General features: G+C 54.0%; 1 protein-coding gene across 3 annotated transcripts in view; it reads left to right on the top strand.

Annotated features, from left to right (window-relative positions):
* The window catches only part of LTBP4 (latent transforming growth factor beta binding protein 4), a 55,330-nt gene that overhangs the window by 2,101 nt on the left and 25,474 nt on the right, over positions 1-27,755 (top strand). Inside the window, exons 2-8 of one of the 3 annotated variants that reach the window (XM_088671249.1) lie at positions 1,407-1,477; positions 6,088-6,265; positions 7,523-7,677; positions 19,304-19,534; positions 23,000-23,232; positions 27,258-27,363; positions 27,667-27,741. In XM_088671249.1, the coding sequence (XP_088527375.1) occupies positions 1,407-1,477; positions 6,088-6,265; positions 7,523-7,677; positions 19,304-19,534; positions 23,000-23,232; positions 27,258-27,363; positions 27,667-27,741 (1,049 nt within the window). Of the gene's footprint in view, positions 1-1,406; positions 1,478-6,087; positions 6,266-7,522; positions 7,678-9,190; positions 9,764-19,303; positions 19,535-22,999; positions 23,233-27,257; positions 27,364-27,666; positions 27,742-27,755 lie in introns of those variants that run through there. The other 2 variants (XM_035118511.3, XM_035118512.3) reach the window with 2 other exon arrangements.

Raw genomic sequence — 27,755 nt, 5'->3', positions numbered from 1 at the left:
TGCAGAGGCGCTCTTGTACTGGGATCCAAAAGAGGCGCCTGGTTGGCCACTGTGAGAAGAGGATGCTGGGCCAGATGGGCCACTGGCCTGATCCAGGCGACTCTTCTCTTATCCCTTATGCTGAGAGCGTGTCCCCCTCACTATGGAGCAGCTTCCAGGCAGCAGGGCCTCCAGGTGGGAGAGCAGGAGTCCAAGGCAGGCCGGAGCTCCAGATCTGGACCCAGAGAAGGCCAAACTACAGCTCCCATCAGCCCCAGCAAGCACGGCCAGGCAGCAGGAGGATGGGAGCTGTGGTTCGGCAACACCCGGGCGGCTGCAGAGGAGCCCCAGTCCTTCTTCAGAAGATTTATGGAAGTTGACCCAGCCGCCGGTCACATGCGCAGCCGGCTGGGATTAGCCTTCCCTTGCGGGAAGGGGCCGTGGGAAGAAGCTACTTTCGGCTGAGTCAGGCTGCTGGGTCCATCGAGCTCAGCCCTGTCTGCACTGGCTGGCAGCCACTCTTCCAGGTTGCAGGCAGGGCTCACCTCCAACCCCATTGGGCGATGGTTTTGGGGGGGTGGTCTCTGGAGAGAGGCTCTCCTGAGGAGCTACATCTCTTCCCCAAGGAGGGAGGAGAGGCAAGATTTGACCCCGTGGGGTGGGGGTGGGGAGTCACTCCACTTCTGGAGATCCCAGGAAGTCACACGCAGGTGGGGACAGGTGGTAAGGGGGCGCTGCCATTGCATCCTCCCAGGGCCGTCTTAAGCATGTCTGGTGCCGTGGTGCGAAGATCTCTCCGGTGCCCCCCGCCCCGTTTCCAAGCGCTGCTGTCTGGTGGGTGCAGCAGCGCGGCACCCCCCCTGGCAGCTCGGCGCCCTGGCACCTTGCGCCACCCAGCCTTGCCTTAGAGCCGGCCCTGCATCCTCCCAAGATATTCCAGCTTGTGGTGGTCAATGGGTGCTGGGCCTATGTGCATTTGTTTTTAAATTGAGAGGCGCTGGGGCTCAAACCCACCCCAAAGCCACACGGTCCGGGCTTCGCTCCTGTAACGCCAAAGTTTTGGCACTCTCTTTCTTTGGGTACCCCCACCCCCAGGACTTAGTTTCTCTGCCCTTCCCCTCTGCCATCCCCAGGCCTTCCAAGAGGGTTTTTTTTTGGGGGGGGAGTGGCTAACTCCCCTCCCCACATCCAGGTTATGTACAGCTGCTGAGTTCCTACACCGTCTGCTAAAGTCATTCTGGCACAAATCACATGTGGATGTGTTGAGAGACCCTGGACCCCCTGCCTCCCCCTTTCTTCCTGCACCCCCAGTTAATCCCTCTGCCTTTTGGACTGGCTAGCAGTGTCTGTCCGTCCCCCTTCCTCTCATGACCCACTCCTGGCTCCTCCTTCACAACCTTTGTATCTCTCTCTCTCTCTCTCTCTAGGCCCAACCTCTGTGGGGAGGTCTGCTGCCCCGGATGGTCCCTCGCACCCAAAACTGGGAAGTGCACCAAAGGTACCGGGGGGGGGGGGAGTGGGGTAGGAGTGGAGAGAGACAGATTTTCATGGACAGGGATCCTCCCCCCTCCCGAAAGGCAGGCCTCATCCTGCATCCACTGTGTGTTGCTGCATCACCTCCCCACTGTCCTGGCTTGGGACTTGCATCTCGGCTGCATTCATAGAATCATAGAACTGGAAGGGGTCCGGGGGGGGGGGTCATCTGGTCCAACCCCCAGCCAGAGGTTCAGGGGGGGCATCTCAGGGGGCCCACTTTCACCTGGAGCTTCCTGTTTCCTTACATGGTGCATCATTTGGCTTTGGCAAATTTCAGACACAACAACAACAACAACAACAACAACAACAACAACAACAACAACAACATAATTATTTATTATTTATACCCCACCCATCTGGCTGAGTCTCCGCAGCCACTCTGGGCGGCTCCCAATTGAATATTAAAACAATACAGCATTAAATATTAAAAGCTTCCCTAAACAGAGCTGCCTTCAGATGTCTTTTAAAATTAGGATAGCTGCTTATTTACTTGACATCTGATGGAAGGGCGTTCCACAGGGCAGGTGCTGCTAACAAGAAGGTCCTCTATCTGCTTCCCTGTAACCTCACTTCTCGCAATGAGGGAACCGCCAGAAGGCCCTCGGTGCTGAATCTCAGTGTCTGGGCTGAACGGTGGGGGTGGAGACGCTCCTTCAGGTATACAGGACCAAGCCATTTAGGGCTTTAAAGGTCAGCGCCAACACTTTGAATTGTGCTCGGAAACATACTGGGAGCCAATGTAGATCTCTCAGGACTGGTGTTATGTGGTCCCGGCAGCCGCTCCCAGTCACCAGTCTAGCTGCCGCATTCTGGATTAGTTGCAGTTTCCGGGTCACCTTCAAAGGTAGCCCCACGTAGAGCGCATTGCAGTAGTCCAAGCGGGAGATAACCAGAACATGCACCACTCTGGCGAGACAGGGAGCAGGCAGGGAGGGTCTCAGCCTGCATACCAGATGGAGCTGATAGACAGCTGCCCTGGACACAGAATTAACCTGCGCCTCCATGGACAGCTGTGAGTCCAAAATGACTCCCAGGCTGCACACCTAGTCCTTCAGGGGCACAGTTACCCCATTCAGGACCAGGGAGTCCTCCACACCTGCCCACCTCCTGTCCCCCACAAACAGTACTTCTGTCTTGTCAGGGTTCAACACAAGACACAGGGAGGATTGGAGCCACCTGGAGAAGCTGCCCTGACAGAGTTTGCTCATATTGCAAACTGCCCTGTGATCCTCAGATGAAGGGCAATCTAGAAATGCAATAACTATTTAGTTATTCCTGCCTTGCAGGGGGTTGGAACAGATGACCCTTGGGGGTCCCTCCCAAGTCTACTTTTCTGTTTCTATGACGATACAAACAATTGCAATCTCTGGCTGGTCACTGAAGGAAGCTGCTTGGGTAGGAGGGCTCTCCTGGTCATAGAACCACAGAACTGTGGAGTTGGAAGGAACCCCAGGGCTCATCTAGTCCAGGCCCCAACCATGATGCTCTTAGGAAGCAGAGCTGGGCAGCAGAGAGGAGACTGGGCCCTGCAGATGACATCTCCCAGAGCCAGGGCTGGAGCCGGGTGCAAATCGCCTCCGTTAAGAATGTCCGCCCCAAAGCACCAGAGGTCTTTAGAGGCCTCCCGTTTATTTCCCCTTCCCTTCTCCCCAGGCTTCAAAGCATCTTGCACGCTTGGCCAGCAGGTGGCAGCAACGGCCTTTGCGCAAGAGTTCCCTGGGAAACCGGCTAGATACAGTGGTACCTTAGTTCTCAAACTTAATCTGTTCCAAAACCGAGGTGGGCTTTCCCATAGAAAGTCATGCAAAACGGATTAATCTGTTTCAGACTTTCAAAAACAACCCCTAAAAGAGCAATTTAACATGAATTTTACCATCTAACGAGACCATTGAACCATAAAATGAAAGCAATAATCCATGTGCTATATTATAAAATAAATAAGACAGTATTGTAGATGATAAAAGTTAAAATTATTATTTTTTCTTACGTGCACTAATGATAGTCATTGTTTGGATGGCTTTTTTTTATCCATTTCCGCCGTCACACAATCAATACTTCAATCAGTAGCTGAACTGGGTTCACACAGTCACAGAAACCAATGAACCGAAAAAGCCTCAAAAACAAAAACGCAAAATAAATAGCAAAAAACTAAAGTACCAAACTTAATCCACTCCTAAAGCCCGTTTGACTTTGAAATGTTTGAAAACCAAGGCGCGACTTCAGATTGGTGCAGGCGCTCTGGAAACAATCACCGACAGCCGCATCGGATGCTCAGCTTCCGAAATATTCAAAAACTGGAACACTCACTTCCAGGTTTTCGGTGTTTGGGAACCAAGGTACCACTGTATCTCCAACTCTGGCTGGCAGCAATGGGTCTTCAGGCTTTTCCCAGGAGACGCTGCCATGCATTGAAGCGGGGCCCTTCTGCATGCAAGGCAGGTGCTCTGCCAGTTGCGATGGCCCTTTGCCATGCGAGGCTTTGATCCCTTGACCTCTGGGGGCATGCCTAGAGTGTTCTGCTGCAGCACCCCGATTCCCCTGGGGGAGCCCCCTTGTTTCAGAGCTTCAGGGATTCGCCCACAGAGCAGCCGGCCAGGCTTGTGGGGGGAGCTCTCAGCACCTGCCTTGCCTTCTGGGCTGCCTCCCTGTGGGGCAAGAGAGGGGTGTGGAGCTCCCCTCCAAGTGAGGGGTTCCCCCCCCCACTTTATAGGAATCTGAGTCGGGCCCTGAAGGTCCACCCAGATGGTAGAATCATAGAATTGTAGAGTTGGGACGGGGGAATAACTCAGGCTCATCTAGTCCAACCCCCTACAATGCCATGCAGTGCTGTCTACCCCAAGGGTACCCTCCCGATTATTTCGTTTTATTTTATTGCATTGCATTTCTGCCCCCCCCCCTGAGCTCAAAGGAGCGGGTGTCATATGGAGGAGGGAGAAAGATTGTTTTCTGCTGCTCCAGAGAAGCGGACATGGAGCAATGGATTCAAACTTCAAGAAAGAAGATTCCACCTAAACATTAGGAAGAACTTCCTGACAGTTAGAGCTTGGCAGTGGAATTTGCTGCCAAGGAGTGTGGTAGAGTCTCCTTCTTTGGAGGTCTTTAAGCAGAGGCTTGACAGCCATATGTCAAGAATGCTTTGGTGGTGTTTCCTGCTTGGCAAGGGGTTGGACTGGATGGCCCTTGTGGTCTCTTCCAACTCTATGATTCTATGATTCCCTTTCTCCTCATTTAATCCCCACAATAACCCTGTGCAGTAGCTTGCTATTGATTGATTGATTGATTGAGTTTATATACTGCCCTATACCTGGAGGTCCCAGGGTGGTTCACAGAAAAGATCACAACATATAAACCGTATTTTTTCACCCCCATGTATTAAGATGACCCTTATTTTTTAAGAAACCCGAAATTAAGAAATGAAGTTGTTTAGCTTTTGGGGGAGTGGGGGGTGTCACTTCCGCCAATCGCTCACCCGCCCGCCCGCCATTGCTGATCGCACACCTCGCCACAGCCGCCAATTGCCTGCCTGCCTCGCCACAGCCGTCAATCACCCGCCCAATCACCACTGACAATCTCCTGGTTGTTGCTGACATTCATCACACGCCCAAGCACATTCACTATCCGTGTATAGACTACACCCAATTTCTGCCTACTTTTCTTTAGCAAAAAGCATTGTCTTATACATGGAAAAATATGGTAATCAGAAAAACAACAACGCAATAACACACACATACCCAGGTTAGGTTGAGAGAGGCATGCCCAAAGCCACTCAGTGAGCTTCATGGCTGATTGGGGTCTCATGTTGTTGGACTAGAACTCCTGAACTTTTGGGGATTCACAGAAACATCTAGACAGCCCCATGTTGGCTTCTCCAGGAGAGATCTGGGGAGGTGGGGTGTATTCTGCTCTGGTCAGACCTCACCTGGAGTACTGTGTCCAGTTCTGGGCACCACAGTTCAAGAAGGATACTGACAAGCTGGAACGTGTCCAGAAGAGGGCAACCAAAATGGTCAAAGGCCTGGAAACGATGCCTTATGAGGAACGGCTTAGGGAGCTGGGTATATTTAGCCCGGAGAAGAGAAGGTTCAGGGGTGATATGATAGCCATGTTCAAATATATAAAAGGATGTCATATAGAGGAGGGTGAAAGGTTGTTTTCTGCTGCTCCAGAGAAGCGGACACGGAGCAATGGATTCAAACTACAAGAAAGAAGATTCCACCTAAACTTTAGGAAGAACTTCCTGACAGTAAGAGCTGTTCGTCAGTGGAATTTGCTGCCAAGGAGAGTGGTGGAGTCTTCTTCTTTGGAGGTCTTTAAGCGGAGGCTTAAAGAATGCTTTGACGGTGTTTCCTGCTTGGCAGGAAGTTGGACTGGATGGCCCTTGTGGTCTCTTCCAACTCTATGATTCTATGATCCTAAGTGGGGCGTTCTGCATGCCCGGCAGCCCCTCTGCCCCTGGTTTGCAATGGCTCTTCCCCCAGGAACTGTGGGGAGCCATAGGATGGCTAACGAGGGGTGGGGGGCAGAAGGGGGTTCCTGATGGACCTGCTTTGACCTCTCTCTCGTCTTCCCCAGCCGTCTGCGTCCCTCGATGTCGAAATGGGGGCCAGTGCAGGGCCCCCCAGCGCTGCACCTGCCGCTCAGGCTTCTATGGCACCCGCTGCGAGCACGCTGCGGCCCCCGGCCCCACGATGACGCCGCAGCCTCCCCGGGCGCCCCTGCGCTCCATGGCCATCCGCTGGCAGCCCCTGACGTGAGTCGGAGCGGGCAGGGTGCCACAATTGAATCCTGCGCACGGTTCTGGTTGCCTCATCTCAAAAGGGATATTGCAGAGTCAGAAAAGGGTAGCCAAAATGGACAGGAGGGGAGCGGCTCCCCTTCAGGGAAGGGACATTGGGGAGCAAGAGGTGCGAAGGTCAAGAGAGTCTAGCCTAGGGGCCAGTGGTTGTAAATTAATAGGGACATCAGCAGACATGGATTAAACGCTTGCAAAAAGCAACAATAAGGATAATTTTAAAAGGGGAAATAGTCTGTAAGCATATATGTGTAATGTGTAGTGGTTGGAATGTTTAAAATATCTGTGCAGTATATCACAAGGTTAATTGTTTAGTAGTTGGAAAATTGGGTAAAGGGATCTGGAATGTAAGAAGATTTGGTTTATTTAAGGAACCAGAAGAACAGGTGGAGGGAAGTCCGAGGATTTGGGGGTGGGTAAATATGTTTTCTCTTTGGTTATTTTTTTAATGTTAATGAGAAATGTGTGGTGTAATATGGTATTGATACGATGTGTGTATATTGGATTTTTATAATTGAAAACTAATAAAATAATTTAACAAAGAGAGAGAGAGAGAGAGAGTCTAGTCAAGCCTCCTTTTCTCACCGTGGCCAACCAGAGGCCCAGTGTGGGAAACTTGCAAGCAGGATTCGAACACAGGAGCACTCTATCCTCCATTGCTTCCGATTGTTGAGGCAGGCCAGAGCCATCCTGCCTAACAGCCACAAATTTGTCTTTGGAACCCATCAAGGAGTGTGGCCTTCGCTGCCTCCTGGTGGGAGGGAGTTCCACAGTTTAAATGTGTTCTGTCTCCCTGAATCTCAGCTTCACCCTGTCTGTCCACAGGTTCTAGCATCATGAGAGAGGGAGAAAATGTCTTCTCCATTTTTTCCATGCCAAGCATCTCTTTGCAAACTTCTCTAAGGCTGCCTGCCTACAACAAATGTGCTCTGCCCTCCCCAGTCGGAGGCAGCCATGCTTCTGAATGCCAGTCACCGGCAACACAGGCTCTGTGTTCGAATCCTGCTTTCTGCTTTCCCTTTGGGGCATCTGTTCAGCCCCGGTGAGAACAGGAGGCTGGAGCTGATGGGCCCCTGGCCTGATCCAGTGGCTGCTTCTTCTGTGGGGCTGTGCTTGGAGGGAGAGGTCATGGTGCCAGAGGTAGGTCTGGGGTGTCCTGTCTTCTGTGGGGATTTGCTTCCTGTGTGTTGCTGACCTGAGACTCATTCCCCTCAGGCTGGCTGAGCTCCAGGTGGTTCTCCGGCGCCGGAAGACATTGGGCCCCTCTGAGAAGATGGCCACGATCCTGGCACAGCATCTGGCCTCCCGGCCGAGCGAGGACAACAATGGCCCTCCTGGACATGGCCCCCCAGCAACGCCAAGGCCCCAAGGTACTGGGCACAGGGGGTGGGGGGGAGGGGAGGCTGGAAGGCGCTGGAATGGCCACCTGTTCTGTGCAAGGATTGGGGCCCTCCTCTGCTTGGGAAGGAGGGGAGTGTGGAAGCTTGTGGGCTCTCTTGTGCTGTTTCTGTGGCCAGGAGAGAGCCGCTTTCTCCTGTAGCCCAGGGTGCGAAATCCTCAGTGCTGTGCAGAGTTAAGCTGTGGGACTCCCTGCCACAGGAGGCAGTAGTGACCGCTGCCTTGGATGGCTTTGAAAGAGCTAGAAGAAGGAAGAAGAGAAAGCTTTTGAGGGCTCCTAGCCAGGACGGCTCTGTTCTGCCCCCACACTGGGGAGCAGCACCGCTTCTGAATCACGGTTGCCGGAAGAGTTGCTCTTGCGTTCGAATCCTGACTTCAGGATTCCCTTTGGCCTGACCCAGAGGCTCTTCTTGGCTTCTTCAATGAGCCTCTGGCAATTGCGGAGAGGGAGGGCCAGAGCCCTGACGTTATTCTGGGTACCTCCTTCCCCCCCCGCCCCGTTGCCCCAGGCAGTTTCAGACGGGTTCCCATGTGCAGCGCAGTCCCCACCCCTCCGGATCCGGCAATTGTTCTGCACCCCCACCCACCCCCACTTCTGCCTGAGTTTTTCCAGATGACGTCAGCCTGGCCTGCGATGGGAGGGTGAGGCCTGGCTGGCTGGGGGGAGCGGGACAGATCTGCTTTCTCCCCCCCCCACAAGCCAGCTTCCTCCCTGGGGAGCCTGTTCGGAAGCCCCACCCCCTGTTGCTGCCTGGGAGTGCTCTGCTCAGCCACTCCAGAAGGGGGGGCGGGGGGCAATGCCTTTTACGCACCCCTCCCTCCCTCCAGAAGAAAAACACCCACCTTGTCACCCCCTGGACAACCTCATGTTTTTTTCTTGGGGGGGGGGAGATGAGCTCCTTCTCCTTCAAATGTGAAGCAAGCAATGTGAACTCAAGACTTGGGAAGATGGAGAACTTGGGGTGGGGTGGGGAGCTAGGGGGGCTGCGGCTCCTTTGGCACAGATGTTTGCCTCCTTCGCCCCCCACCCACCTGCGTTTGCTGGGAGTCTTTTTACGGGGGGGGGGGTTGAACAGCTGGAGCCAGTGGGGGGGGAGATTCCAAGGCAAAGCTTCTTTGAGTAGATCCAGCAGCTGGAGGAGGATGCGGGGGGGGCGCTGCTGCATGGGCCCCTCTCGGCGCATTTGAAGTCGGGGTGGGGGCCTGCCTTCATATCCTCGGTGAGGAGGGGGGGAGGGAGCAGAGGAGGAGAGAGTCTCCTCTCTTGGGGAGGGGGAAGAGACCTCTCGTCCCAGGAGCCAGCTGCTGAGGTAGGTTGGGGCAGGACTCTTGGGGGGGGGGGCTCCTTCTGAGCTGACAAGTGCAATGCTGAGCAAGAGCTGACTAGTTCTCCCTCGCAGGGGGGGGGGTGCTACTCGGGTTGCGAAAGGGACAGGACTGCTGGACGGCGGGGGGGGGCGGGGATGTGGCTGCTCTGGGAACTTCGGCAGAGGCTGCTGCTTTCCTGCTGGCACCCGGCTTTGGGGGGGCGGAGGCAAGGAGGGCGGCCCCCGGGTGGGTGCCAAGCCCAAGCAGCGACGCTCCATCTGGGCTGCGGAGAGAGCAGGCGAAGAGTTAACACTCCCATCCGTCGCCGTCCCTCGTAAACATTGTTATTGGCCCACCGCCCGAGGGCCCCCCCCGCCCACCGCCCACCCGACTGCTTTCAATTAGCTGGTGGGTCCGTGAGCTTCTGCGGTGGGTCGCCGGCTCCCCTGCCTGCTCGGCTCCTCCGCCCGTGGCGCCCTCTTCTGCGCGGGGCCATGATCCCCAGCCGCCACGGCCGCCGGCGCTCCTTCCTCCCGGCGGTCTCCCTGCTGCTGATGCTGCTGCTGCTCTGCCGGGACCACCTGCCTGCCTGTGCCCAGAGGGTCAAGGTCCTCTTCACCCCCATGATCTGCCGGGTGCACTGCAGCAGCGAGGGCCACTGCACCAACCGCTGCGAGAGGGGCAATGCCACCACCCTGTACAGCGGGGCGGACGCCGGCCCGGCCGAAGGGGGACCCGGGTTCCGTGTCTGTGAGTATTGCAGCAGGGGGACCTGGTGGGGGGCTGGCACAGATCAGGGGTGGGGCAGGCAGGGGGATGCAGCACTCTGCCTTGGGCAGTTGGGAGCAGGACCCCCGGCTGCCCCGATGGATAAGGGGTCAGCCTCTTCCATCAAGTGCCCTTCTTGGATGGCGTGTGCCACCCGGCATGCTCCGTGCCCAAGTCACAGCCTCCTGCGTGGTTCTCCCTGCTGTGCCAGGCACAGCTTTGCCCCTCACCTGGCCCTGTGTCTTGTTGCTGAGGTTTGTGGCTACCCCGCCCCCTATTTGGGCTAGGAGAAATGGGGGGGAAGGGGGCTTTCTGGTGCCCTGGCATCCTTTGGTCCTTTTGCAGGTTCACTGCCATGGGCAACGGCTTCCTCCCCTTCCTGGAATGTGGTTTCTGTTTCCCAGGAACAGAGAAGGGCAGAGCTTCTCCCCCCCCCTCCCTCTGCCACTTGACCAGATGTCCCCACTAGCTGGTTCCCCCCCCCCAGTGCAAGGATCCCCTCCTTCCCTCCCTCCTTCCCACCCACCTGCCAGCTGCTGCGCTGGCACAGGGTCACTCCCCGCTCCCTCTTCCCTGTCTAAAGCTGGGTGTTTGTGTGTGGAATTGACCCCAGGAAATGGGTCTGGGGGTCATGGCCTCTGCGGCTGCGGTCAGGCGGGCAGATGGGATTCTCCAGCTGCCCCTCCTGCGTTGCATCCCTTCCACCTCTACGGTCAAACTTTGCAGGGGGGGGGGCTGGGGGTGCAGATCTCTCCCTCCCTAAAACCTGATGTTTCTGGGAGTTATATGAGTGGCTGCTGAGTGACACCTTGCAGGGGGGGCAGGGACTCGGGAGCCAGGGGTTCGTTGTTGTCCGCCCCCACCTCCTAGAAGGCGCTGAGGGTTGGTGGGGGGCCTGCCTGCTTCCCCACCCACGTTAACCCTGCGAGCGCCTTCTCTTCCTGGCGCCCCACGAGGGTCTTCTCTTGACCCCCGGATGCCGGCAGAGGCTCCTTCGGGGGCTGGAGGGAGAGGATGCGGCCAGCTGGCACAGAGCCCTCCCTCCGCCAGATGGGCCCAGCTGCCTCTGGCGGGCAGCCAGGGGGCCTGAGCTCCATCCCCAGGCCCAGAGGAGGCAGGCAGGGGGTCTCTGCAGCCTCAGGGCCACCCTGTGCCTCAGTTTCCCTCTGCAGGCTTGGAGAGGGGTGTCCTGCACGCTGGAGGCTTGGAGAAGGGTGGGGGCTGTTGGGGGGGGCGCCTCCCCGTCCTCTCCTCCCTGTTGTGCTTTGTGATGCTCCACAGGCTGAGCGTGGGTGGGTGTGCAAAGCGAGGCGTGTCCTGGCGTGCCTCTCCCTCTCCCCGCGTGTCGTGCCTCGCTGGCTCTCCGGAGCAGCGCCTGGTCCTTGCGCGGGGGGAGGCAGCGGCGCCCCAGGAGGGGACACAGCTCATTGACGTAGTCTACAGTTCACGGGGGTGGGGTGGGAGGGCTCTTGCGCTCCTGCCTCCGCCACTCCCAGGAACATAGGAATCCGGCCAGCGGGTCCATTAGCTCAGAAGACACTGGCTGGCAGCAAGAGCTCTCCAAGGTTGCAGGCAGAAGAGTTTCTCTCAGCCCCCCCCCCCGAGATTTGCCCCATAGCTATGGCTCCTCCCTACAGCCTGTGGAGGGTCAGACCTGACCTCCCTGCCCACCCCCCAAAATTTCTCCTGCTCCTGAAGACACTTGCAGTTCACATACTACCACATTGTTTCTACCGTGGGGGCTCCAAATGCTGCTAATAATAATAATAATAATAATAATAATAATAATAATAATAGCCCACCCATCTGACTGGCTTGCCTCTGCCACTCTAGACAGCTTCCAACAAATATCAAAGCATAATAAAACACCAAAGATTAAAAACTTCCCAATACAGGGCTGCCTTCAGATGTCTTCTAAAAGTCAGATAGTAATTAATTTATCTCCTTGGCATCTGAATGGAGGGTGCCACCACCAAGAAGGCCCTCTGCCCGGGTGCCTGTAACTTCGCTTCTGGCAGTGAGGGAACCAGCAGAAGATCCTCAGAGGGGGACTTCTGTGTCTGGGCAGAACGATGGGGATGGAGGCGCTCCCTCAGGTACACAGGGCAGGTATGCCAGCCTTGCTCTGCAGCCCCATCCAGGGGCGTAGGGAAGGGGCAGTGGGGGCGGACTGCCCCAGGTCTCATCCCCGGGGGGTGACATCCCCTGGGCGGATCACCGCCCCACCCCCACCCCCCCAGGCGCCAATCACAGCATGACATGTGCGCTGCTTCAGGTGCCCAAGTGGCTAGCTCCGGTGGGGGCTGCCATTCTGCCAGAGCGCAACAGAGGGACTGAGGGGTCCCTGGCACAGAACCCCCTTATGGCATCGTGGAATTGCAGGGTTTGGGGGGAAGCCAAGCGTCCTCAAGTCTGACCCCCGCACTGCAGGAATCACAGCTGAAGAATCCCTGAATGATGGGGAATCTGCTCCTCTGTTGAGTGGCTCTTCCTCCTCCTCCTCTTCCTCCTCCTCCTCTTCCTCCTCCTCCTCCCCCACCACCACACCCTTTCTTGGCCAGGGGGATGTGCAGCTGAGGCCCTTTCCTGGTGAGCAAGAAGGCAAAGTCCTTGCCCTGATCCTCCTCTTCATGTGGTCCAAAAGGTTTCCAAAGGGGGTGGGGAGGGGCTAGCAGCGAAGCCTCTGTGCCGCCTTCTGGGGGTCTCACAGACTGAGCTGGCTGCCCTTTGCCTCATGGGGTCAGGCCTGAAAAGGAGTGAGTCGTGGGCATCCTGGAAGCTTTATGTCCCCCCTGGTCTAAATTTTGACCGTCAGAAGTAGACAGAGGACAGCCCGCTTTGGCAGCCAGGAGTCACATCCGGGGCTGGAATCCTTCTTCACGCAGGGCACAGTTAAACTAGGGAACTCCCTGCCACAGGAGGCAGAGGTGGCCACCAACTGGGATGGCTTTAACATAAAGTCTTGGAGGAGAGGGCTATTGATGGCCACGATGGCTCTGCTCTGCCCTCCATGGTTGGAGGGAACAAGGCTTCCGAATGCCAGTCGCTGGAAACCACAGGAGAGGAGAGCGCTCTTGAGTTCGAATCCTGCTTGCGAGTTTCCCACAATGGAATCTGGTTGCCACTGTGGGAAGCGACTGCTGGACTGTATGTCCCCCCCCCCCCCCGGCTCTTCTTATGGAACCTCCAGCTCCAGAAGCAGTCTACCTGGAATCCTGTGTTCTGAGGGGTATTTGGCTCCTATGAGAACAGGACTAGATGGTTCTGATTTCAGGAGGCTCCTCGGATGTTGTGTTCTGCCCCTGCCCCGGAGTGGCCCCCACCAACCTGGAAACCCCCTGCCCCAATGTTTTGAACTACAATTCCCACCAACCCTTGCAACTTAGAGCTGTGCTGGTGGGGACTGGTGGGAGCTTCTATCTGCAGGGGCCCTGTTTTGTCAAGGCTGTCTGGGTCACTCCGTCCCCCCCCCCCCAAAAAAGATAACATTTATTAAGGTTTCGAGTGTTGAAGTGCAAAGCTGGAGCAGCTAACGAAACGAACCAAAACTGACAAGCCAATAACGGAGGCAGGACCTGGGTGGAGGTCAAAACGAAAATGATGAGGAAAATATGCCCAAATAGCCTTGCAGAACGTAGCATAAATAGACACAGTCTCTTCTTTATGTAAGGAGAAATAAACACGGAGATAATATAAACTGGGCTCGAGGCTACAATTACAGCTTCCATATGTCCAGCGAGGCTGGAGAAAGATGGAGAGATGCAGTTGCCTGAACATCAGGAAGAACTTTCTGATGTCGAGAGCCGTGTGACGGGGGGATGGACCCCCTTGGAAGGTTGCAGACTCTCCTTCCTTGGAGGTTTCTAAGCGGAGCTTGGCGGGTCTTCTGCCGGGGGGGGGGTTCCATTTGTGGCTCCTGCATTGCGGGGGATCAAGCAGGGTAGAGCCCAAGCGCAACCCCCCCCCTCTGGTGGAGCAGGAGGGGAGGTTTTCATAGAATCTCAGGATGTTAGAATTGTAGAGTTGGGAGGTACCCCCAGGGATCATCTAGTCCAACCCCCTGGAAGGCAGGAATCGCAGCTGAAGAATCCCTGACATCCGAACTTAAAAATGGAAAGCGTAATGCTGGCGGTCAACAAAAGAGGTTCAAAGACTCTCCAAAGGCGAATCTTTAAAAATGTAGTATAAACACCGACAACTGGGAAACACTGGCCTGCGAGCGCTCCAGTTGGAGAACAGCCTTGACCAAAGGTGTCATGGGCTTTGAAGACACTCGAACTCAGGACGCAAGGGAGAAACGTGCTAAGAGGAAGGCATGCTTGGCAAATCCACACCGTGATCAACTCCCGCCTGGAAACCCATGTCCCCACTGTGGAAGGACGTGTGGATCCAGAATTGGCCTCCACAGTCACTTAAGGACCCATTGTTAAGACCATGTTCAAGGAAGACCATCTTATTCGGCTACAAGGGATTGCCAAAGAAGATCAACCTCTGCTTAAAAACCTCCGATGAAGGAGAGTCTCTTTTGAGGGAGTCTCACGGCTCTGGCTGTCACAAAGCTCTTCCTATTGTTTAGTTAAAATCTCCTTTCTTGCCGTTTGAATCCATTGTTTCAGATCCTGCCTCCTGGACTTTTTTACTTGGATTGTTTTGGTTCCAGAGAGCTTTGGAAAGGCAACATCAGCCGCCCCAGTCCTTGTGGGAGCCTTTTCGGTCAAAGGGACAGCGGGTGGTTGGGGCAGGATGGGGGGGGACGACACCTGTCCCTTCCTTTACCCTCAGCTCAGGTTGACGCTGGTGGGGGGGGGATGAGTGTCCTGCCTTGCAGGAGGGGTTCTGTGTGGTTCTCTCCAAGGACACAACTTGCAGGCTGCTTCCTGCCATGACAGCTTTTCCAGAGAGAACAAGGAGTATAGGATGCCGTTCTGCCGCTGAAGGACTCTGTGAGGCTCAGAAGCTTACACATTTCTGACGTTAAAAAGAGGGAGAGCTTGGGGCTGGACTCCGTTGTGCCTGGTCTGGCCTCAGAGAGCAGGGATTGGTTCGCAAGAGAAGCCCCCCCCCCGTGTTGCTTTCTTAATCTGCTCCGTCGCTGGTGCCCGGCTGGTCCTCCCGCCTCCCGCCCTGCCCTCTCCCCATGCCAACTTCACCCTCTGCCTAATCTGGCCTCCCTCTGACCGCGGCCCAGCTGGCTGGCCTGCAGACGTGCCCTCTCAAAGGCCTGGCAGGATCTGTCCCTTCCCAGCACCACCCAGACGGGCGCAGGGCAGCCAAGAACAACCGAGACTGTCTGGCCGGCCTCGATTGCGCCTGGGAATGTGGGGCAAGTGGCCCCCTCCTCCAAGAGATCTGGCTCCCGCCCAGCCCCGGAGATTGGGGGGGGGGCTCTGCACTGCAGGCCAAGTGGGCACGGGGTCCCGTTGCTCCAAGCAGGGAGCTGGCTCAGGAGTCCACAGTGCCAGGCAGTGTTGTGTGTTAAAGGACAACCTTGTTTTCCTGCATTCTCCACCCCACCCCCTAAATCAGCCCAGTTCACATCTTGCAGATGCGTGTGTCCCCCCCCCCCCAGGCCGAGTGTTTAGAAAAGCACATACCTCACTGTGACTCTGGCAAGCGAGCCAAGCCGCACGTTCTGGAAGAAGTCCATGTGCCCCCTACCCTGTCCCTCCAGGGGAAGGTGGGGTGTCCTGAGAGCAGAGACTTCCTGCTGACTTGGCAGCCCAGACCCCACAAAGGGGGAGAAGCCAAAGACTTTTCCTAACGCAAGCACACAGCTCCCAAACCCCAAAAGGCAGCTGGGCAGAAGACTTGCGGGATGAGGCTGAGTTTTGGCAAGCCAGATCGGGACACTGGAGTTGCCGTGCTGGTCCCATGTATAGCAGGAGCCTGGAAGTTCCCCCCAGACTCTCCCCTCAGAGACTCACACATGAATGGGGGCAAACAGGCATGTCGACCCCCAGGGAGCTGCAGGAATCTCTGTTGCATTGCAGTGGGTAGTGAACGTGCTTGTTATTTATTTCATAAAATTTAGGCACCGTTTGACTGTAAGACAAGAACATTCAAAGTCTCGAAGCAGTTTGCAAAAAGATCAGACGAGAAAAATCAAGCGTGGTTCACTTTAAAATGCACAAAACTTAAAACACAAAAGCCGATTAAAGTTGCCTCAGTTTTCTAAGCATCTGGGTTACGGTGCTTTCGGCAGGTGCCCAAAAGAGTAAGGTGAAGGCACCTGCGTTATATCAAGCGGCAGGGAGTTCCAAAGGTTACGTGCTGCCACTAAATGATCGAGTTCTTAAAAGCACAAATCTAAGCAGTCAGGTGGGGGCGCCTTTTGGGTAAGGAGATCTCGTCCTGCTGGGGCTCTTTCCCACTTGGGTGTGTCTAGGATCGAAGTCATTGTTTATTTTTTTTTAAAAAATTACATCCCACTTTAAGAATCTCGGAAGAGTCCTGCTGGATCAGGCCAATGGCCCACCTAGTCAAGCATCCTCGTCTCCCAGTGGCCAAATTTCCCTAAGAACCCAGGAATCTAGATAGACTGCCTCTGGAGCTGGAGGTTCCATCAGAAGAGCCTGTCTGCTGGATCAGGGCAATGGGGGCCCGTCTAGCCCAGCAGCCTGTCCTCACAGCAGCTGAGCAGATGCCCACAAGCAGGAGCTAAGAACAAAAGCAACTCTCCCCTCCTGCAGTTTGCAGCAGCTGGTACTCAGAAGCTTTTGTGGTCTCCTGCAAGGTGGCAATAAAATTAGCACACCGTAAATAAAAGGGATTTCCGGTGGCAGAGGCAGCGGCACCGATGGAAAGTGTTAAAAACCCAGGTTCTCCTGCCGCCTGGATAAACAAATAGTCATCCAAATAATGCGTGACGTGACGGGATCCTGACCTTATTTTCATGGCGCACTCCAGAAATGTGCTAAAAGTCTGAAAAGGGGCGCGTGCAGTGGAACAGCCTATGGGCCTAGCTTTGCCAAAGTACCATTGGTCCTGAAACTTTAAACCTAGCAGCCAGAAGTCATGAGGGTGAACCGGAAGCAGGCGAAAGGCCGATTCAATACCACACTTTGTCATAAGAGCACCAGGGCAGCGTTCCTTAATGAGCTTGATTGCATAATCCAGCCACGCATATTTTACTGAGCATTGCTGCCGAGGAATAGCGTCATTTACTGATCTGCTTTTTGGGTATGAAAAGTTATGAATCGTGCAGAACTCACCTTTTTAGGCACGATACCCAGAGGTAATACTATAAATTTAGGAAAAGGGGCTCCGGGAATGGACCTGCAAACCCTCCCTAAAAGGCGCTCTTTGGAAATCTTGTGGCATCTCACGTACAGACTTTGGGTTGGGGGGTGGTGGTCAATGTCGGGGTGCCTACCGCTGGGATATGGAACCTTCCCGGAAGCCACTCTCCAGGTATTTTGCCGCCTCCCTGTTCGGGAAGGTGAGGGGGGTAGGGAAAGGAGAGGGTTATTTGCAGGCATTATTTTTTGTGTGGCCGTGAACCTCCAGAGCCGACCTCTTTTCTTTCCTGGGTTGACCCTGAGCCACGAAAGCCTCGGAAAATTTTCTTACCCCGGAAGCATTTTTGTGGTAGGGTGAGAACCACTGCAAAGGCACCATTGTTAAATGCCCCACACAATTTCCTTGGCACCCTCCACCATGACCCTCCACCCCCCCCCCAGGGGGGAACCCTGGGTTTGGGGCGGAGCAGGTCCTCTTTTGCATCTGCAACCTCTGGACCCCCGGGGGGGGCACAATGTCGTCAGCTGCCCCCTCCCCTGAGCTGCGGGGTTGAGAGCGATCAGGGACCCTGGGGCTCTCTCTTCCTTCCCCCTCCACAGAGTGGTGTGTCCCCAGAGGCTTCCCCCCCCCCCCAGGGGAGAGTCTGCACCCTGGACTGAGAGTCGGCCTTTGCACACATGGGGGTCCAAAGAGCCAAGGGGGCCTCTGTCCTTGGAAGCAGCTGCACCTAAAGGGGAGGTGGGATTATTATTATTGTTGTTGTTTAGTCGTTTAGTCGTGTCTGACTCTTCGTGACCCCATGGACCATAGCACGCCAGGCACTCCTGTCTTCCACTGCCTCCCGCAGTTTGGTCAGACTCATGTTGGTGGCTTTGAGAACACTGTCCAACCATCTCATCCTCTGTCGTCCCCTTCTCCTAGTGCCCTCCATCTTTCCCAACATCAGGGTCTTTTCCAGGGAGTCTTCTCTTCTCATGAGGTGGCCAAAGTATTGGAGCCTCAGCTTCAGGATCTGTCCTTCCAGTAAGCACTCAGGGCTGATTTCCTTCAGAATGGATAGGTTTGATCTTCTTGCAGTCCATGGGACTCTCAAGAGTCTCCTCCAGCACCATAATTCAAAAGCATCTATTCTTTGGCGATCAGCCTTCTTGATGGTCCAGCTCTCACATCCATACATCACTACTGGGAAAACCATAGCTTTAACTATATGGACCTTTGTCGGCAAGGTGATGTCTCTGCTTTTTAAGATGCTGTCTAGGTTTGTCATTGCTTTTCTCCCAAGAAGCAGGCGTCTTTTAATTTCGTGACTGCTGTCACCATCTGCAGTGATCAAGGAGCCCAAGAAAATAAAATCTCTCACTGCCTCCATTTCTTCCCCTTCTATTTGCCAGGAGGTGATGGGACCAGTGGCCATGATCTTGGTTTTTTTGATGTTGAGCTTCAGACCATATTTTGCGCTCTCCTCTTTCACCCTCATTAAAAGGTTCTTTAATTCATCAAGGTTGTGTCATCTGCATATCTGAGGTTGTTGATATTTCTTCCGGCAATCTTAATTCCAGCTTGGGATTCATCCAGTCCAGCCTTTCGCATGATGAATTCTGCATATAAGATAAATATGCAAACTTATAACTTATTATTATTATTATTATTATTATTATTATTTAAACTTACACACCGTCCTATGCCTGGAGGTCTCAGGGCAGTTCACAAACAAGACCACAACGTACAAAATAAATAAATAAATAAAAACAACCCAAAAGAACGCCCCCAAAAAGATGTCAATAAGACCAACCAAAGGCCTGGTTAAAAGGAACGTTTTTGCCTGGTGCCTAAAGGTGTATAATGAAGGCGCCAGGAGAACTTCCCTGGGGAGAGCATTCCACAGACGTGGGAGCCACTGCAGAGGAGGCCCCGTTCTCGGGTTGACCCCCTCCGGACCTCTCAAGGAGGCGGGGTGAGAGTGATGGGGAAGGTGGAGGGATTTATTTTTTGTTACATTTATTTTATTGCGTTTATAGCCCTGCTTTTTCTCCAAGGAGCTCAAGGTCCTCCCTCTCCTCCTTTGACTCCCCACAACAACCCTGCGAGGGAGGCCAGGCTGGGAGGCAGCGGCTGGCCCCCAAGGACACCCTAGGACTGAGGGCAGAATTTCAAACCAGGTCCTAGTCCGGCGCTACCCACTAGGCCACACTAGCTCTCTCTTCCAACTAGGCGAAAAAGGAAAACACCCCACCGGATTCTGACTGCTGACCTGCTCTCTCTCTCTCTCTCTCTGCCCCACAGTCCTCTGCCCCCTCATCTGCCAAAATGGGGGTGTCTGCCTCAAGAAGGACAAGTGCCTCTGCCCCCCCAGGTGGACAGGGAAGTTCTGCCACATCCCAGCCCTCCCTCGGCCCCACGGACAGCAGACGCCCTCTCGCCGCGAGATCAACGCCCAAGCCGAGGGGGGGTCCCAGCCCATGGCCAAGTCCACCTACACCCTCCCCATCGCCAACCACCGGGAGGAGCGTGATGGTAAGACGGGGGTGGGGAGAGGGGGCGGCGTTGCAGCGGGTTGGGCTGGGTGACCCTGGGGGTCCCTTCTAGCTCTACCACCCTGTGATTCTAAGGGGAGTAAGTGAAGGGGGGAGACAGGATGGAGCCGAGTGGGCAGGAGGTTCCAGAACACAGTTAAGTCATTTTGGGGATTTTGCCTGCCTCAGATTCATAATCCCACCCGCCCCAAAAGCATTGATATAGTAAGAATGAATAATAATTTTTATTACTGTATTTCTTCCCCACCAATCTGGCTGGGTTTCTCCAGCCATTATTCAAAAGAGTATGTTGCATGACTCACCGAGGAAGAGGAAAGAACACCATGAAATTCTAAGCAGTAACAATTCATTGCATATTTCAGCAAGATCTAATTGAAAGCAGGGAGTTTCAGGTGTCTGAGAGCGCCATCCCCCAGGTCATAAGTATCTTATTTTCCCTTCTTTTAAAAATTTTAATTTGGGGGGGGGGTTGACAAGAAATTTTCTGCACCGGGTACCACCTGACCTTGCTACGCCACTGCCTCCTTCGGGAGTGGCACCACCCACTTTGGGAATCTCGGAGTTAAATGGTGGGGTTGTTGGGGAGGGGGAAACACACCCAGCTGGGAAGCCGGTGTGAGTCTGAATCCTGTGCTGCGCGGCTTCCCGTGCTGTGAGGACCCTTGGGTGCCAACAGTGCCATACTGCGTCAAGCGCAGCCAAGACCATTCTGGTTTGAGTTGGCAGGAGAGACACCCCCACTCCTTACAGCTCAGGGATAAGAACCCCAGAAGAGCCCATCTAGTCCAGCCTCCTGTTCTCACAGTGGCCAAATATCCCAAAGAGCCCAGCATTCGAGATAGACTGTGCCTGGACCTGGAGGCTCCATTAGAGCAGTGTTTCCCAACCTTGTGCCTCCAGATGTTTTGGGACTACAACTCCCATCATCCCTAGCTAGCAAGACCAGTGGTCAGGAATGATGGGAATTGTAGTCCGAAAACAGCTGGAGGCACAAGGTTGGGAAACACTGCATTAGAGCCTGGCTTTTTGGGCACGGCTCCTGGAAAAGGGATCTCTGCCAGCGAGGAAGGGACGGAGCAGACATCCAGCGACAGAGGAGATAAATGTTTGCTGGAGGGACGCCTGGAATTCTTCTCTTTGGAGGAAGGCAGAGGGACACATTGCCTGCTTGCAAATATTTGAGGAGATATCGGCAGGAATGGGACGTGTTGTCTCTCCTCCCTGGCCCAGCCAAAGCTGCCGAGACGCAGCTGGAGCCTCAGAGGTGCAGATTAAGCAGGAGGAAGAATTGGGCAGAGGAGAGGCCTCTCAAGGGCTGTGGGCTCGGCGGAGCCTCCATGGACAGAAGCAGTCTACCTTAGAGGCGCTGGAGGGAGGGTGGGGGAGAAGCAGCAGGTGGGGCTCTGCCTTGCTTCCCTGGCTGGGAGTTTGCGAGGGGAGAATTCTAATAATAATAAATTTTATTTATATCCCGCCCTCCCCAGCCAAAGCCGGGCTCAGAGCGACTAACATCATATAAATAAGACAATATGCATAATACAATATGCAGATAAAATAGCATTCAACATTCATTAAAATAATACCGTATACGGTAGAATAATATTAAATATCAGCACTTCCAAGATTAAACAGAAATCCACTCTGAACAGTTACAATAAGTAATTTTTAAACTCCAATCAATAAAACAACAGCAAGCCACAGGGGACAACAAAATGAGAAGCAGAGACTGGAGTGGGGGGGCAAGGCAGGTGGAAAGAGGCCTTGCCTGATGGAGTCTCTCCCCCTTGTAGAAGGTAGAACTGGAAGGGACACCAGGGGACATCTAGTCTGACCCCCTGAAAGGCAGAATCCAGGGCCGGATTTAGGTTTGATGAGGCCCTCAGCTCCTGAAGGTAATGGGGCCCTTCCTATGTCCAGCTGTCCTTTGTCCACAACAAATGGTTGATGTTTTTTGTGTTGAATATATGCTATATGGTCATTTATGGACCTCATAGATATCTAAAGCCATTTGCACATAACAAATCTGTACTTTATCAAAGTAATATTTATTTTATCTTATATTTTGGAAATGTACATCCAATTTTTTCCCTTTAATTTTTTTGGGGAGGCCCAAGAGAGTGGGGCCCTAAGCTAGAGCTTCTTTAGGTTATACGTAAAACCAGCACTGATCCTAACTTGTCTGCGCTGCGAAACAGACAGAGGCTTGGGGTGGATCTTGGTCACATCTGCAGAGGCTCCTTTCGTCAATTCAGGGTGGGCCGCCCCCCCCCCCCCGCCCCATGGAAAGCATATAATTCAGAATAGCTGTCTGGGCAACCCACTCGGGAAGATAACAGCACAAGAAGATCTGAAAACAAATTAATTGCACATTTGGTCAAATCCCAGTCAAAACAGTCTAGCTGAATGAATTCAGCACATGGATGGGCTTGATCCTGCAAGAGCAGTTTTAACTTCTGGCTGTAGGAGCTGATCCACCCTGGACCAGAGAAGGGGCAGGAAAGCCACCTCCATCCTTGGAAGGCTTCCTCCTCTTCATTGCTCCTGGGTGAGAAAGGCAAAGAGAAAACCACTTTCTGGGGAATTGGGAGGGGTCCCCAGCGGTCATCTAGTCTAGCCCCCTGCAATGCTGAAGACTCTCCGACAGGTGAGCATCCAGCCTTGGCTTAAAAACCTCCCGGATGCCAGGAAACAGGGAATTAAGTTCACATGTGGTGGGGGTGTAAATACGTACAATTCTTTCGGCAAAGGGTGTTTAATGAGATAACAGAAATCACTTGGTTAAAGCTGACCAAAAGTCGCATAATTATCAATTTACGATGGGATGGATATTATCAATTTACGATGGGTTCTCAGGCTGTGAAGGACTCTCTCACAAATTTATGGAGAGCTGCACAAATTATGGTAGCCAGGAAGTGGAAGGGGGCAAGCGGAATATAAAATGGAAGAATACTACAAAGAGGTGTGGGATATAGCTATTAACAATAAATTAACATGTGCCATTAAGGTAGGACGGGGAATACACAGAAGAAATGATTATGAGGAGATACGGAATTTGTACTGTTGAAACGGAAAGGGGTCAAGCCATTGCAAGAGGTGTTGAAATTTTGGGAGGTTGGATAGTGGCAATGGAATGTCCTCAGTGATGGGGTGCACATTTTTATTCTCATTTATTTATGATTATTACTTGGTTAAAATAAAATAAACCTCCCGAGGGAGTTCCTCCTGCTGTGGAACGGCTCTTCCTGTTAGAAATTTGGGGAATCGTAGAATTGTGGAGCTGGAAGGGAACCCTAGGGGTCATCCAGCCCACCCCCAGCAATGCAGGAATCCTTGGTTTGGGTCTTGCCTGGTTCCCAGGTATTTGGGGGTCCCTCTCAGTCCCCTCTTCTCCGGGCTCAATGGCCCCCGACTCCTTCAGCCTCCCTCTCTGCTTCCCCCCCCCCAGGTGTGGCCTCGCTGGCCAGCGTCCACGTGGAGCACCCTCCCGAAGCCTCCGTCACCATCCACCAGGTGGAGCGCGTGAGCGAGGAGCCGGCGGGGGACACCAACGCTCTCCCCCTCTCCCGCCCGGCCCTCTACAGCGTCCTGGCGCAGAGCAGCCCCCAAGACACCCCCAGCGGAGGCTATGGAGAGGGTGCCGGGTTCGGATACTGCTTCCGGCAGCTCCGCGGAGGAGAGGTACTACTTGGGGTGGGGTGGGGGACGAGGGGGAGGGGAGGGCGGAGGCAGCTGGGGCTGCTGCAGAACGCAGAGGACCAACCCCCACCCCAACTCACTTCCAACTCAGCCCTCTAGGGCAAAGAAATGGGGTCTGCTTATAAAACCCTCTGTGAATGGGGGCAATCTAGGGGTCCCCCACTGTTCCTTAAAGGGGCCAGCAGCACTTAAAAACATAAGTGGGGCCTTCAGGATCAGGCCAGGGGCCCACCTAGTCCAGCTTTGTATTCTCACAGTGGCCAAATACCGCCAAGAATTTAGGAATCCAGGTCATGTTAAATTGAATTTCAGAATGATATACAAAACAAGTATCAACCAAGGAACGAATGAATTTTTATTTTTATTTTTGATAACAACTTTTATTGATACATTTCTGTTGTTCAGTTTTCAAAACCAATAAAGCATAAAAATAGAACTTGGGAATCCAGATAGACTGCCTCTGGACTTGGAGGTTCCATAAGAACGGAAGAAGCAGGGGCGTCAACTATAGGGGCCCCTGGAGGGCCGAGCACCCCGAAAATGTTTGGTTGTGGCTGCCCAGCACCCACACCGCAGGGCCCCTGGCGTGAATTTGGGTGCCTCGCGAAGCTCTGGAAGTCATGTCCTAGGGCAACCGAGACCTTGGAGATGGGGTCGGAGGCCTTGTGATAACTGTAACCACTTGGAACCTGACTTCTGGCGCCACCAGAATCCAGGTTCTGGGGGTGCCAGGTGCGTGACCTCATGGCATCACGTCACACGCACTGGGCACCCATCACCTGGGGCCCAAGTTGGCAGAAGGAGAGCCTGGCCATTGGCCCATCTGGTCAACCAATGGGCAACCAAGTGCCTCCATAGGAAACCCACAAGCATTCTACCCGTTATCTGGAATTCAGAGGTAGACTGTCCCTGGGCCTGGAGGTTCAGTATCGGCCTCTGTAATAATAATTATATACCGGTATATATATACAGGGACCCGGGTGGCGCTGTGGTTAAACCACAGAGCCTAGGGCTTGCTGATCAGAAGGTCGGCGGTTCGAATCCCTGTGACGGGGTGAGCTCCTGTTGCTTGGTCCCAGCTCTTGCCAACCTAGCAGTTCGAAAGCACGTCAAAATGCAAGTAGATAAATAGGAACCGCTACAGCGGGAAGGTAAACGGCATTTCCATGTGCTGCTCTGGTTTGCCAGAAGCGGCTTTGTCATGCTGGCCACATGACCTGGAAGCTGTACGCCGGCTCCCTCGGCCAATAATGCGAGATGAGCGCGCAACCCCAGAGTCGGTCACGACTGAACCTATAATGGTCAGATGTCCCTTTACCTTTATATATATACAGTCGTACCTCGGGTTACGACCACCTCGGTTTGCGAACAATTCGGGTTACAAACTGCACAAACCCGGAAGTGTTTTCGCCGTGCGCGCGTGCGCAGAAGCGGCCCGCGCGGTCTGCGCATGCGCAAAGCACAAAAATAGCGCGTTGCGCATGTGCAAAATGGCGCTTCGGGTCATGTTCGGGTTACGAACTTTTCGGGGCGATCCGGAATGGATCGTGTTCGTAACCCGAGGTATTACTATGTGTGTGTATATATATATATATATATATATATATATACACACACACACACACACACACACACACACACACACACACACACACATACACCCACCCCCACCCTGCCCTTCACGGTTCAGAAAACCGGGCTCAGGGCAGCTAACAACAAATTTAAAACACTTAATTGTGGTACGACATAAAAACAGCATAAGATACAGTATAAGAGCACGAATAACAATAAAATTCAAAGTTCAAAAATCAATTTGGGGGAAATCCATCCAAGAAACATTAGATAGTCACCAGGGCTAGCTGGCTAAATTAGTCCTACTTGGGCCAGCAAGGAGGCCAGGGGAGAGTTAGCTATGAGGTCCCAGAGTGGGTAATCTTCATAAAAAGGGGAGGAGGGGGGAAGAGAAGGGGAATAAAAGATCAGGCTAAATTCAAATGGAAGGCCAGGCGGAATAGCTCTGTCTTACAGGCACTGCGGAAGGAGGTTAAATCCTGTAGGGCCCTAGTCTCATGGGACAGAGCATTCCACTGGGTCGGAGCCATCACTGAAAAGGCGCTTTCCCTGGTGGAGGATAGTCTGGCTTCCTTAGGGCCCAGAACCTCTAAACTATGGTTTTTCATGGACCTTAAGGGCCTTCTGGCGGTTCCCTCGTTGCGAGAAGCCAAGTTGCAGGGAACCAGGCAGAGGGCCTTCTCGGTGGTGGCACCCGCCCTGTGGAACGCCCTCCCATCAGATGTCGAAGAGAAAAACAGCTACCAGATTTTTAGAAGACATCTGAAGGCAGCCCTGTTTAGGGAGGCTTTTAATGTTTAATAGATTGTTTTATTTCATTTTTCTGTTGGAAGCCGCCCAGAGTGGCTGGGGAAACCCAGCCAGATGGGTGTGGTATAAATAATTTATTATTATTATTATTATTATTATTATTATTATTATTATTATTATTATTATTATTATTATACCAGGAGAGGCAGTCCCGTAAATACAAGGGCCCTAAGCCACAAAAGTCAAAACCAGCACCTTCAACCTGACCTTATACCAGAAGAGCATTTGGAAGTGTATTGCCTCTGGCAGCGGGGAAGAACTCAGCTGTCCTGGCTGTGGGTCGCGCCCCCCTCCTCCGTGGGTTTGTCTAAAATCCTCTTTTACAGGCATCCAAGTTAGTGGCCCTCTGTCTCCTGCGGGAGGGAGTTCCACAGTCCAGCTCTGCGCTGCCAGAAGGGAAGCACAGCTGTGAATTCATGTGAAGTGGAGACCGGGGAGAGGGGGCAGAGAGTGGCTGAGCCCCCCCCCCGCCACCTCTTTGGCAAGGGGGTCCGGTTGACTCATCTGCTTTGGCTGGAGGCAGCAGGTGCCGTTCCAAAGCCAGGAGAAACAGGAGTTTATGGGGCCCCTTTTGATGGGGGGGTCTCACCTCCCCCCCCTGACCGGGAGCAAAGCAGGGGGTGCCTGGAGGCCTCAGGCCCAGCAGGGCGAGGGTGGGGGGCCCTGCAAGCCCTGGTGGGTTTCTCTTTAGCGAAATGGCTGGATTTCAGCACTTTGGGTTGACAGGAGGCCAAGAAACTCCAGGAAAGAGCTTCTCTCGGAGGATTGTGTCGGGGGGGAGGGGGCCGCCATCTGTGCCAAAAGAGGGGATTGTGAAATGGCAGCAGCTGGACTGGCTGGAGGGGGGTGGGGCGAGTCTGAGGGGCACAGAGAGAAGAAGGAAAGAAGAAAGAAAGACGAGACCAAGGCAGAAAGAGTGAGAGAGATCGTAGTCGTCTTCTCTATGCCGATTACAGGAACACGGCGAGTTCCACAGTTTAACTCTGTGGTGCCGTTAATAAGGATTTTCTTTTGTTCTGTCCTGGAGAGGAAGATGAGACCCCTCTTGTCTTCTTTTAAGGCAAACCCGCTTTTAGGGCTTGAACAAGCAAGGAAAAAGGATGGGGCCTATCTTATTTTATTGCATCATTATCATAGCCTGCCTTTTTTCTCACCAAGGAGCTCAAGGAGGCAATCATGGTCCTCCCTCCTCATGTATTCCCCATAACAACCCTGTGAGGTAGGTTAGGCTGAGTGGGAAACTGACCCTAAGGCCACCCAACCAGCTTAATGGCCGAGGGGGGAGGATTCGAACCCTCTCTCTTAGTCTCTCCTAGTCTGACATTCTCACCACGACACCACACAAGGTTTTGCACACTTGTGAGCAGAGGTCATTGTGTATGTATGCCCTGGGGGATGTCATGGCTCGGGGGGGGGGAGCCCCTCTGCTCTGGGGGGGGCCTGCCCTATGGGGGACCCCCGGAGGGATTATCGTGGGCCAAACCATGCCTTATCCTACAGGTGTGGACCAAAAGGTGGGCTTTTAGGGCTTCTCTGGAACAGCCAAGGTCTGGACGACGCTGGGGGGTGTTCCTGGGTTAGGACCCCACCCCCACCCCCAACTGACTCTCTCCCTCCTCTTTCAGTGCAGTGCCCCCCTGCCCGGCTTGCGCACTCGAGAGATCTGCTGCCGGGGGGCCGGCCTTGCCTGGGGGGTCCACGAGTGCTTACCTTGCGCCAACGGCGATGTGGGTAAGGTTGCCAACTGCCCCCCCACTCTCTCTGAAGAAGGGGTGGCGGCTTGGGGGGGGGCTGAGATGGAGGAGATGCTCGCACCCTCCTGGGCCGGTTGGGGAGGGGTGCCTTTCTCTAGCACAAATTCTTCTCCCCCACCCCAAAACTCCTGCCCTTTTGGGGAGTGGGGAGTTGCACACTCCTTTAATGGGGCTTTTGGTGCAGCCCTGAAAGTGTCGGTGGTGGGGGTGGGTCTTGGTAGGGGAGCATCATCCGGGATCTAGCAAAGAGCTTCTCCAACCACCTGCTCTCTCCTCAAAGGGGACACCAGCCCAGTGAGGAGGAACGAAGTGGCCTGCCCCAAAGGCTTCCGCCGGCAGAATGGATCCTGCGTTGGTGAGTGGGGCTGG

The sequence above is a fragment of the Zootoca vivipara genome, chromosome 6 (genome assembly GCF_965207765.1).
Source record: "Zootoca vivipara chromosome 6, rZooViv2.hap1.1, whole genome shotgun sequence".
NCBI lineage: Eukaryota > Metazoa > Chordata > Lepidosauria > Squamata > Lacertidae > Zootoca > Zootoca vivipara.
This window is presented reverse-complemented; position numbering and strand designations above follow the sequence as displayed.